The 12517-nt window shown below is 49.0% G+C and overlaps 1 protein-coding gene across 1 annotated transcript; it reads left to right on the top strand.

Annotated features, from left to right (window-relative positions):
* Positions 1–6257: 6257 nt before the first annotated feature.
* Positions 6258–11744, top strand: LOC143988080 (acyl-coenzyme A thioesterase THEM4-like). The gene is made up of 7 exons (XM_077487345.1): positions 6258–6294; positions 7819–7925; positions 9595–9733; positions 9823–9976; positions 10113–10223; positions 10433–10557; positions 11408–11744. Exons 1-7 carry the CDS (start codon positions 6273–6275, stop codon positions 11452–11454), a joined length of 705 nt encoding a protein of 234 aa, XP_077343471.1. The 5' UTR covers positions 6258–6272; the 3' UTR covers positions 11455–11744.
* The last annotated feature ends 773 nt before the right edge of the window (positions 11745–12517 follow it).

Consider the following 12517-nt stretch of genomic DNA (forward strand, 5'->3'; position numbering starts at 1 on the left):
TATGGACTTTCTGCCCCAAGATCTCTTCTGACCCTGGTGCTGCCCTTGGGGTCTTCCCCTTGAACCTGACAGTTGAGACCTTCGAGACTGCCTAGAGGCTGATGCCCCTGGCACAGGAGAGGCAGCGCGCTTAAAGGAGAAATATTTGAAGAGAGCTTTTCCCATTAGAGATCCTTTGGATGTATTTTATGCAGACCGTCTTCAAATAGCCGTTCACCAAAAAAAGGGGAAACTGGCTAGGAGCTTTGCGAGAACTCTGCGAGAATGCACCAGTCCAAGCATAAGCCACGAGGCTTAAATGATAGAATCTTTTATAGCATCTACTGTGAAACATAGTGCGTCTGATACGCCAGCCCATTGCTGGGCCTGCTGATCAGGCAGAATCTTAACCACTTGCCGCCCGCCCTATAGGCAATTGACGGTGGCAAAGTGGTTTCATAATCCTGATTGGACGTCATATGACGTGATCAGGATTATGAGCCGCTGCGCGCCCCCGGGGGCGCGCATCGCGGCGATCGTTGTTGCGGGGTGTCAGTCTGACACCCGGCAACTACGATCTCGGTAAAGAGTCTCCGATGGAGACTCTTTACCACGTGATCAGCCGTGTCCAATCACGGCTGATCACAGTGTAAATGGAAAGAGCCGGTGATCGGCTTTTCCTCACTCGCGTCTGTCAGACGCGAGTAGAGGAGAGCCGATCGGCTGCTCCTCTGACAGGGGGTGTCTGTGCTGATCGATTATCAGCACAGCCCCCCCGAGGATGCCCACACTGGACCACCAGGGACGCCACCAGACCACTAGGGAAAAGGTAATCCTCCCTAGACCACCAGGGATGCCAGTCAGCACAATGGATACCAATCAGTGCCCATAATAGATGCCAATCAGTGCCCACAATGGGCATCACTGATTGGCATGCATTATTGTTTGGCACTGATTGGCATCCATTAGTACAGTATAACACCAATGCCGCCTATGAGTGCCCACCTGTGCCGCCTATGAGTGCCCACCTGTGCCGCCTATCAGTGCCCACCTGTGCCGCCTATCAGTGCCCACCCATGCCCATCTGTGCCGCCTATCCATGCCCATCTGTGCTGCCTATCCATGCCCATCTGTGCCGCCCATCCATGCCAATCCGTGCCGCCCATCCATGCCAATCCGTGGCAGCTATCAGTGCCAATTTGTGCCACCTATCAGTGTCCATCCGTGTCGCCCATCCGTGTCGCCTATCAGTGCCGCCTATCAGTGCCACATATCAGTGTCCATCAATGCCACCTCATCAGTGCCACTTCATTGGTGCCACATCATTGGTGCCCATCAGTGCCGCCTTATCAGTGCCCATCAGTGTAGCCCCATCAGTGCCCATCAGTGAAGGAGAAAACATACTTATTTACAAAGTTTTGAAACTGAAACAAAAAAAACATTTATTTTTTCAAAATTTTCGGTATTTTTTTATTTGTAGCGCAAAAAATAAAAACCGTAGAGGTGATCAAATGCCACCAAAAGAAAGCTCTATTTGGGTACAGTGTAGCATGACCGTGCAATTGTCATTCAAAGTGCGACAGCGCTGAAAGCTCAAAATTGGTCTGGGCAGGAAGGTGTTTAAGTGCCCTGTATTGAAGTGGTTAAGTATCTCCATAAACTGCTCCTTAATGGACTGAGATATACCAATTGCAGCAAGAACTGGTTGCGCTACTAAACTTGCTAAAGACATATTGCTTTTAGAAAGAAGTTACAACTTTTTATCTGTTGGATCCTTTAACATCAGCGCATTATCCACCGGACATGTGAGATTCTTGCTCACTGAGGCCATTGCAGCATCAATTGCTGGAACCTCCCATTTCTTTTTTTTTTTTGTCTTTTGGCCACCTCAGCTTATCCGTTCATTTTGGTCCCTTCTCTTATTCACATCACGGTGGCATTTATCATTGCTCTTACATATTTATATAATTTAATTAACCAATCATTTTAAAATTCTATTACAGTATTACTCCTAATTCTTATATTCAATCTAAGAACGGGTAATATCCCCCAATTATGGCAGTATCTTTTAATCCCTACCTCCCCCTTCCCACTTCCTTCCCAACCTCCCTGAATAAGATCTCTACTCCTTTCTCTCATTATACTGATGTTAATCTATCTCCTCAAACCTTCCGCATAGCTCCATGTTCTTTTTTTTAGCTCTCCATGACTCCCATTTTTCTTTTAACCCCGCACTGTTTTCTTCCGTTTCACATCTCAAGCATTCCATCCTATATGTTTCTTCGACTTCATCTATCCACTGCCATATATGTGGGCTTTCAATTTCACCCCACTTTTTAGGTATAAGTCTCTTTGCTGCGTTTATCAGGTGTGGTGTCAATGACTTCCTATATTGTTTCGGCCCCTTGTTCAGTTCCATGTAGCAACGCCACCCATGGGTCTTCTGTTACTTCTTCCCTAGTGATCTTATGATCTTAACCACTTGCCACCCGCCCTATTACAAATTGACGGCGGCAAAGTGGTTTCATAATCCTGATCGGCCGTCATATGACGTCCTCAGAATTATGAGCCGTTGCGCGCCCCCGGGGGCGCGCATCGCGGCGATCGTTGTTGCGGGGTGTCAGTCTGACACCCTGCAACTACAATCTCAGTAAAGAGTCTCCGACGGAGACTCTTTACCACATGATCAGCCGTGTCCAATCACGGCTGATCACAGTGTAAATAGGAAGAGCCGGTGATCGGCTTTTCCTCACTCGCGTCTGTCAGACGCGAGTAGAGGAGAGCCGATCGGCTGCTCCTCTGACAGGGGGGGCCTGTGCTGATCGATTATCAGCACAGCCCCCCCGAGGATGCCCACACTGGACCACCAGGGACGCCACCAGACCACCAGGGATGCCCAGGATAGGGTATGCCACCCTAGACCACCAGGGATTCCAGTCAGTGCCACAATGGATGCCAATCAGTGCCCATAATGGATGCCAATCAGTGCCCACAATGGGCATCACTGATTGGCATGCATTGTTTGGCACTGATTGGCATCCATTAGTACAGTATATTATAATACAATGCCGCCTATCAGTTCCCATCCGTGCCACCTATCAGTGCCCATCCATGCCACCTATCAGTGCCCATCCATGCCCACCTGTGCCGCCTACCCATGCCCACCTGTGCCGCCTATCCATGCCCATCCATGCCGCCCATCCATGCCAGCTATCAGTGCCAATTTGTGCCACCTATCAGTGCCCATCCGTGTCGCTCATCAGTGCCGCCTATCAGTGCCCATCAGTGCCGCCTATCAGTGCCACATATCAGTGTCCATCAATGCCACCTCATCAGTGCCACTTCATTGGTGCCACCTCATCGGTGCCCATCAGTGCCGCCTTATCATTGCCCATCAGTGTATCCCCATCAGTGCCCATAAGTGAAGGAGAAAATTTACTTATTTACAAAGTTTTGAAACTGAAACAAAAAAAACATTTTTTTTTTCAAAATTTTCGGTATTTTTATATTTGTTTAGCAAAAAATAAAAACTGCAGAGGTGATCAAATACCACCAAAAGAAAGCTCTATTTGTGGGCAAAAAATGATAAAAATGTCATTTGGGTACAGTGTAGCATGACCGTGCAATTGTCATTCAAAGTGTGACAGCGCTGAAAGCTCAAAATTGGTCTGGGCAGGAAGGTGTTTAAGTGCCCGGTATTGAAGTGGTTAAGTGATTTTATTATATGTAGAATCTCTTGCAAAATTTTTTAATTTAAGGGCAATTCCACCATATGTGAGCCGCTGTCCCTAATTCCTTGCATCCTCTCCAGCACTCCTCAGTTTTGCCGGGTTGGATTCTACTTATTTTATCTGGGCTGGCGTACCATCTACTTAAACATTTATAATTCATTTCCGTGGTCTTTACATCTACCGCTGAGTTATGAGTCAGTTTGAATATTTTTTCAATAATATTTTTATCCCCCTGTGTTCCCAATTCCCCTTCCCACTTAGTAATATATGGTGGGATCTCCAATTCATCCACCTTCATTACTAATTTATATAGCTTTGTAATTGTGCCTTTTGTGTTTTCGGCTGTCAACAGCCGTTCCAACGGGGTAAGCCCTTGTACACACGGTCGGACATTCCGACGGAAAATGTCCGATCGGACCGTGTTGTCGGATAATCCGACTGTGTGTGGGCTCCATCGGACTGTTTCCATCGGAATATCTGACGGAAAAAGTTTTAGAGCTGGGCTATAAAACTTTCCGACAACATGATCTGATCGGACTTTGTCTGATTGTGTGTAGAGAATTCCGATCGGACAAAGTGCCACACATGCTCAGATCAAATTCCTAGACCAAAGCTATTGGCTACTAGCCTGAACGTAGTCCCGTCGTAACGAAATAACGTCATCACGTTATGTACGATCGGATTTTCCGACAACTTTGTCCGACCGTGTGTATGCAACACCAGTTTCGGACAAAATCCGTCAGACAAAATCCGACGGATTTTGTTGTCGGAATGTCCGACTGCGTGTGCAAGGGCTTAGATCTTCACACGTTCTTATTGGTTGTGGTAGGTTTTTAACAAAGTGGCTCAACTGGAGATACCGCCATTCATCTATCACCAATAATTCGTTATTACCTTTTAAATCTTTTAGTGTCACTTTATTCCCTTTTTCTATTATGTTTCCTAATTGTGCGCTATCTGCCTTTATCCAATTCCCTCCTATTTTTATTTTCCCTGGTGCGAAATAATCATTTTCTTTAAACGCTATTTACGGTGAATTATATTCCCCATTTAATTTGTTATGTCTTGTCCCATAGTTTTAATGTGTTCCGTGTCAATTCCTGTGTGTTAACATCTAATGCTCTATAATGTGGGGGATTCCAAATTATATTTCCCAATCTTACTTTACTAAGAGTGTTTTATAATTTCACCCATCTTTTTTCCTTTTTATCCCTAACCCATTCCGCTACCCTAGAAAGAACTACAGCTTCATAATATTTTTGAATATCTGGAATTGCTAATCCACCTCTTTCTTTCTCCTGTTTTAATATCGCCAGTCGAAGTTCATCACTATAGATTTCAGTTTTCTGAGATATGGTTGGGGTAAAGCTACCAGTATCATTTGAAACTTGTATGTAATCTTGGGGAGCAGAGTCATTTTTAATGTGTTAATTCGCCCTATCGATGATAATGGTCTATGCACAAAATTTCTGCATTCAGTTTTTATTTCATCCAATAGGGGTATATAATTTATTTTATAATTTTTTTTCATAGAATTTGCTAATTTTATTCCCAAGTACTTAAGTTCTTTATGCCAGGGAAATTGAAATTCACTTTGTTATATTTGTTCTTCTCGCTTGTTTAAATTTATATTCAAGATCTCCGATTTTGCGGGGTTTATTTTAAAGTTTGATATTTCTCCATATTGTTTTAAGGTCTTTAATAAATTGGGTATTGTAATCCGTGGGTTGCCTATATAAAACAGTACGTCATCTGCAAATGCTGCCATTTTATGTTCCTCCTCTCCCACTTTAATTCCTCCTATATCAGGGTTGTTACTGATTGTGGCTAGTAATGGCTCCAGAGAAAACAGTAGCGGACACAAGGGGCAGCCCTGCCGCATCCCATTTTTCATCTCGAAGGAGGGAGAGGATGTTCCATTTATTTTTATTGATGCTGATGGGTTTTTATATAGTATTTTAAAGTGGTTGTAAACCCTTACAAACCACTTTGACCTACAGGTAAGCCTAGATCAGTGATGGCGAACCTTGGCACCCCAGATGTTTTCAAACTACATTTCCCATGATGCTGTTGCACTCTACAGTGTAGTGGAGCATCATGGGAAATGTAGTTCCAAAACATCTGGGGTGCCAAGGTTCGCCATCACTGGCCTAGATTAAGGCTTACCTGTAGGTCCAAGCAATATCTCCTAAACCTATATGGTTTAGGAAATATTTGCCCGAAAACCGGTGTTGTAAAATTTCATGCGACCCGTGATTTTCGCTCACCCCGTCACTTCCGGTGAGGCTACGTCATTCGCACAGCTGACGGCGGGCCTTTACTGCGCATGTGTCAATCCCCTGCCCTTAACAGCGCATGCGCTGTAGATTTATTCTCACGGTGGAGAAAAATTATAGCCTCGAGTGGGCGGAGACTTGCGGGTGGGCGGGCGGAGCTGAACAGATGCTCAGGACGTCAGCAGCAGCCCCGCCCACCCTAATAACATGCCTCTGAATATTAAGTGGTGGTGAAAAATCACACTCAAGTGGGCGGAGATTTTCTCCAGGCGGAGGCTTCAGGAAAATGTCTCCGGAATCAGGGACAGGTGTGAATAGAGACGAGTCCTGGAAGATGCTGATAAAAGGGACATTGGTGGAATGGAAGGGGTTTGGAGAGGAGGTGGGCAGGGGAGCTGTTTTGGTCTAAAGCAGCAAAAGAATCACAACTCCCAGCAGGTGAGGGGGGGCTGAGTTCTGGAGCTTGTGGGCTTTGCTGGGACTTTGTAGTTCAGTTCTAGGTGGAGGAAGGATACACAGAGCATGCTGGGATATGTAGTGCTCCGGTGTGGGGGAGGGGACATGCTGGGATATGTAGTGCTCCGGTGTGGGGGGACGGGACATGCTGCGATATGTAGTGCTCTGGTGTGGGGGAGGGGGACATGCTGGGATATGTAGTTCTCTGGTGTGGGGGAGGGGACATGCTGGGATATGTAGTGCTCCGGTGTGGGGGAGGGGACATGCTGGGATATGTAGTGCTCCGGTGTGGGGGGACGGGACATGCTGCAATATGTAGTGCTCCGGTGTGGGGGAGGGGACATGCTGGGATATGTAGTGCTCTGGTTTAGGGGAGGGGACATGCTGGGATATGTAGTGCTCCGGTGTGGGGGAGGGGACATGCTGGGATATGTAGTGCTCCGGTGTGGGGGGACGGGACATGCTGCGATATGTAGTGCTCCGGTGTGGGGGAGGGGACATGCTGGGATATGTAGTGCTCCGGTGTGGGGGACGGGACATGCTGGGATATGTAGTGCTCCGGTGTGGGGGAGGGGACATGCTGGGATATGTAGTGCTCTGGTTTAGGGGAGGGGACATGCTGGGATATGTAGTGCTCCGGTGTGGGGGAGGGGACATGCTGGGATATGTAGTGCTCCGGTGTGGGGGGACGGGACATGCTGCGATATGTAGTGCTCCGGTGTGGGGGAGGGGACATGCTGGGATATGTAGTGCTCTGGTGTGGGGGAGGGGACATGCTGGGATATGTAGTGCTCCGGTGTGGGGGAGGGGACATGCTGGGATATGTAGTGCTCCGGTGTGGGGGGATGGGACATGCTGCGATATGTAGTACTCCGGTGTGGGGGGACGGGACATGCTGGGATATGTAGTGCTCCGGTGTGGGGGACGGGACATGCTGGGATATGTAGTGCTCCGGTGTGGGGGACGGGACATGCTGGGATATGTAGTGCTCCGGTGTGGGGGACGGGACATGCTGGGATATGTAGTGCTCCGGTGTGGGGGACGGGACATGCTGGGATATGTAGTGCTCTGGTGTGGGGGCGGGGACATGCTGGGATATGTAGTGCTCTGGTGTGGGGGTGGGGGGACATGCTGGGATATGTAGTTCCCCGGTGTGGGGGTGGGGACATGCTGGGATATGTAGTGCTCTGGTGTGGGGGAGGGGATATGCTGGGATAGGTAGTGCTCTGGTGTGTGTGTGTGTGTGTGTGTGTGTGTGTGTGTGTGTGTGGGGGGGGGACACATGCTGGGATATGTAGTACTCCTCCAGTGTGGGGGATAATGTATAGATTGATGTCGGTGTCCCCGTCTCATCTCCTTCCTGTCTCCTCTCTCAGGCACCATGCTGTACGAAATCTCCAGGATCATCCAGGGCGGCGCTGCCGTCTGCCGCCACGCCTCCACCGCCGCCGCCGCCAGGGTAGAGCATGAACACCTATTCCCTGTGAGTACTGATTGGTTGGGGGAGGGGTTAACCGCCTGGAGTGTCCCCAGTGGGGGAGGGGCATGCCACCTAATGTGCGCGCTCTGCTGCCGGACGGAGCCCCATAGACACTATGCCTCTCTGGATATAAATTTGGATACATTTGTAGCCATTCGGATGTATCTGAATCTCGGAGATGAAATGGTAACACATTTTTGTTGAAATTTAATTTACGTTCATCGTTTTCTCACCCATTCCAAATTATTTATGTACGACTTGGATTCGGATCGTTTGGGGGGAGGGGGAGAAACAAAAAGGTCAACCGATTCGAATCCTGTGTCAAGAAATAGCTGGTTGCTAAAGGGGGGGGTGGCCGCCGCCGCCTCCTTAACAACCAATGAGTCATCAGCTGTCAGCGGGCTTCCCTACTGGCTGAAATGTAAAACACCCCACCCCCTTTGTGACATCAACAGCCCAGCGTTACCTGGTTGGTGATGTCACAGGGGCGGGGCCACCCCTTAGCCATGTAAGAACCGTCGGACATTCAACAGCGTGGAGCGTTCGAAAGGGGTTTTTATTTATTTTTAAATTTTTTGGGGTGGAAAGGGTAGGGGTACTACGTACCTCATACTCATTCACATAGTTGGAGGTAGTGTGGGATCTGGGGGGGACTCCTTTGTTTTTTTGCTAATACCCCCCCCCCCTTTCCTTGCCTGCCCCTCGGTCTGCATCGGATAAGGGCCTGGGGGGGACTTTTTATTTACTATTTTTGATCTATGTACACCATACTCATTCACATAGGTGGGTAGGGCGGGATCTGGGGTCCCCCCCCCACAACCACCAGCCAGGGTTGTTGGAAAGAGGCCCTTGTCCCCATCAGCATGGTGCTTAGGGCAGGGCCCTGGTATGGTGACCTGGTATGGTTTGGGGTGCGGGGGCACTTGCTCATACACCCCCCCTTCCCCCTTTCCTGGGTTGCATGCTTGGATAAAGGTCCGGACCCCTATGCTTTTTTTTTTTTTTTTTTTTTTTTTTTTTTTTATTCCTCTTCCCCATCGGGGGGGGGGGGGGGGGGGCTGGTGCCCATGCAGGGTTGGTTGTTGGGGGGGGGGGGGGGGGTTTGTTTTTTTTTTCCAGGATTTTCTATTGCCAGCACTCATTTGTTTTTACGTTTCAGCTGTCAGTGGGGAATCCCGCTGACAGCCAACGAGTCGTCGGTTGCTAAGGACGTGGCGGACGGCGCCCCCAGCCCGATCCTTAGCAACCAGCTATTTCTTCACACAGAATTTGAATCATTGATCGTGTGGTGTTTGTGTTTTGTTTTGGGTTTTGTTTTGTTTTGTTTTTTGTTTTTTTATTTTTTACGAGTTCAAATTGTTGTTCAAAAAATTGTGGAATCCGTCAGAAAATGAATAAACAAAATTAAAATTTTTAACTAAAATTCTGAAACCAAAATTTGGTAACGTAAGAAATTTGAATGTTCTGCACACACCTCTAGTGCCGCTCACACCCTGACCGCGGGACGGTGATCGCTGTCAGTGGGAGGTGATCCCAAACATCTGCTTCCTATAGGCTGAATATCCACCAAAGACTCCACCCAGAATGTCTTCTTTTTAACCCTCCCAATCATAGAAAAGCCAAAGCGAAGGGCACAGGTCTGACATCTGTTTATTTATTTTTAAATCTGCAGGCCGCCCTCCAACCGCGGGACTACGCCGTGCCCAACCCCACCTGGAACCCCGAAACCAAGAGGCTGTACGAGGAGCTGAGCCGAGACCCGAGCTGGAGGAGACTTCCCTCCTACGAGGAGTTCGCTGGCAGCAGATCGAGTACAAGAATAAGAATAGTGTTTGGCTGTGGTGGGGGATGACATTAGAGTGTAAGCTCCTCTGGTGACCTCTGACCTCCTCCTGTACAGGTATGAGCCTGGAGGCCGACGGGGAAACTCGTTTCTTCACCAGGAACCTGGACCAGGAAGGAATCGGCTTTGAGTATTGTATGTTCTATAACGAGGCGGAGAAGAGGACAGTCTGCATATTCCAGCCCGGGCCCTATCTGGGGGGCCTCGCAGGGTGAGCGTTATTTTCTTTTTTTTTTTTTTTCTTTTTTTTTTTTCTTCGCAGAGCCTACCCTAACCAGAATCCTTTGGTTCCTCGGGCTCTCCTTGTTCTCCTTCCACCTCTCGCGTCCCCTCTTGCCTTCTTCTAGGTACACACACGGGGGCTGCATCGCCACCATCGTAGACTCCACCGTGGGGGCGGGAATTGTAAACAGCATCGGACCGGCTATGACCGCCAACCTGAACCTCGACTATCGGAGGTAAGCGCCCAGGGGGGAGAAGAGGACCTACCTGACACTACATGGTTGTCAGGAGATTGTACAATCGATGGCCGGCGGTGATGATGTGGTAGTGACAGGGGAAGAATAATATTGGGGAGACTCTCGCGGGGGGGGGGGGGGTAGGAGTTGTTGATGTTCTGAAGCTGTGATAGCAGAGAGGTGTAATGAGGTTCTCTTTGTGTCTGTAGTCCGATTCCTCTGGGATCCACAGTTCTCATAGACAGCCGAGTGGAGAAGGTCGACGGTCAGAAAGTCTACACCAGATGCCAGGTCCGCAGTCATGACAGCGCTGTGCTTCACAGCGAGGCCACCGGTGAGGACTACTGCTGGGAAATCTTCATTCTGTAACTCCATTCCTTCCTCTCTTGTCTCTCCTGTCACTCATCTGTGGTTTCTGATCTGTCGCTCCTGTCATTGCTCTTCTGTCCCTCCTCCTCCTCTGCCATTCCTGTTTCTTGTCTGCTGTTCCTGACTCTGCTCCTTTGTTGCTCCTCTGCCGGTGCTGGCGTTGCTCCGCTGCCATTCCTGTTTCTTGTCTGCTGTTCCTGTTGCTGCCCCTCTGCCATTCCTGACATTGCTCCTCTGTCCCTCCTTGTTGCTGCTCCTCTCCTTCTTCTCTGCCGTTCCTCTGTTGCTGCTCCGCCTCTGTCTCTCCTGTCATTGCTCCCGACGTTGCTCCTCTGCTGTTCCTCTTCATTGTCTGCTGTTCCTGACGTTGCTTCTCTGCCGTTTCTGTCATTGCTCCTCTCTCTCCCTCCTCTGCCATTCCTGGTGCTGCTCCTCTCTCCCTCTTTCCCGTTCCTGGCTTTGCTCCTCTGCCATTCCTCTTGTTTCTTGTCTGCTGTTCCTGTCGCTGCTCCTCTGCCGTTCCTGTTGCTGCTCCTCTTTCCTTCTCTGCCATTCCTAGCGTTGCTCCTCTGCCACTCCTGTTTCTTTGTCTGCTGTTCCTGTCACTGCTCCTCTCTCCCTCCTCTGCCATCCCTGTTGTCTGCTGATCCTGTTGCTGCTCCTCTCTCCCTCCTTCTCTGCCATTCCGGTTTCTTGTCTGCTGTTTCTGTTGCTGCTCCTCTCTCATTCCTCCTCCTCCTCCTCCCTCCTCTGCCTTTTCTGTTGCTCTTGTTGTTGTTCTGACAATTTACACTTTTTTTTTTTCTCTCCTCCAGCTTTGTACGTTATGTTGAAGTCAGGAGAATCTGAAGCCCGACTATAATTTGCACATCTCAGACCTCAAGAAATGTTACAGATTCTGTTGGTTGGCAGCTGCACTTTGTACTGTAATGTATCCTGTCTGTCACTAGAGGGCAGCAGATCCCGTACCATAGAAACCCTCCTGGGAGAACTTTTTTATAATGTACTCACCGCTCTCTTGGATTGATCTTTTGTAGCGGTCCCTTTTTTCTAGGTGCAATGACCTCAAACCCGCCCCCACCATGTACCCGTTTTTGTACAGCCCTGTTCTTTGCCTCCTCCCAACCAAATGTAATTAATAATCGTTCATAATTATTGTATGTGACGTTTATTTAAACTGAATAAATACAGAAAATATTTTCACAGCATTTCAAGTGTTGCAAATACCTTCATTGTATCTTCTTCATCCTGGGGACCGTTCCTCCTCTCGCTTCATCCTGGGGACCGTTCCTCCTCTCGCTTCATCCTGGGGACCGTTCCTCCTCTCGCTTCATCCTGGGGACCGTTCCTCCTCTCCTCATCCTGGGGAACATAACTCCTTTTGCCTCTTCGAGGGAACCATTCATCCTCTCTCCTCATGCTGGGAACCATTCCTCCTCTCTTCTCACCCTGAGGACCATTCCTACTCCTCATGCTGGGGACCATTCCTCCTCTCCTCTTCTCACCCTGAGGACCATTCCTACTCCTCATCCTGGACACCATTCCTCATCTCTCCTCATCCTGGACACCATTCCTCATCTCTCCTCATCCTGGACACCATTCCTCATCTCTCCTCATCCTGGACACCATTCCTCATCTCTCCTCATCCTGGACACCATTCCTCATCTCTCCTCATCCTGGACACCATTCCTCATCTCTCCTCATCCTGGAGACAATTCCTCCTCTCTCCTCATCCTGGAGACAATTCCTCCTCTCTCCTCATCCTGGAGACAATTCCTCCTCTCTCCTCATCCTGGAGACAATTCCTCCTCTCTCCTCATCCTGGAGACAATTCCTCCTCTCTCCTCATCCTGGAGACAATTCCTCCTCTCTCCTCATCCTGGAGACAATTCCTCCTCTCTCCTCATCCTGGAGACAATTCCTCC

This window comes from Lithobates pipiens, unplaced genomic scaffold, assembly GCF_037356315.1.
Source record: "Lithobates pipiens isolate NorthernLeopardFrog02 unplaced genomic scaffold, aLitPip1_a1.2 Scaffold_18, whole genome shotgun sequence".
Lineage (NCBI taxonomy): Eukaryota > Metazoa > Chordata > Amphibia > Anura > Ranidae > Lithobates > Lithobates pipiens.

What these genes read in the sequence shown, in the direction of transcription:
- LOC143988080 (XM_077487345.1), top strand. Translation starts at nt 6,273, where the DNA reads ATGTCTCCGGAATCAGGGACAG. An exon ending in AGCATGAACACCTATTCCCT is followed by an intron (nt 7,926 to 9,594) that starts GTGAGTACTGAT and finishes TTAAATCTGCAG; the next exon opens with GCCGCCCTCCAACCGCGGGA. An exon ending in TATCTGGGGGGCCTCGCAGG is followed by an intron (nt 9,977 to 10,112) that starts GTGAGCGTTATT and finishes GCCTTCTTCTAG; the next exon opens with GTACACACACGGGGGCTGCA.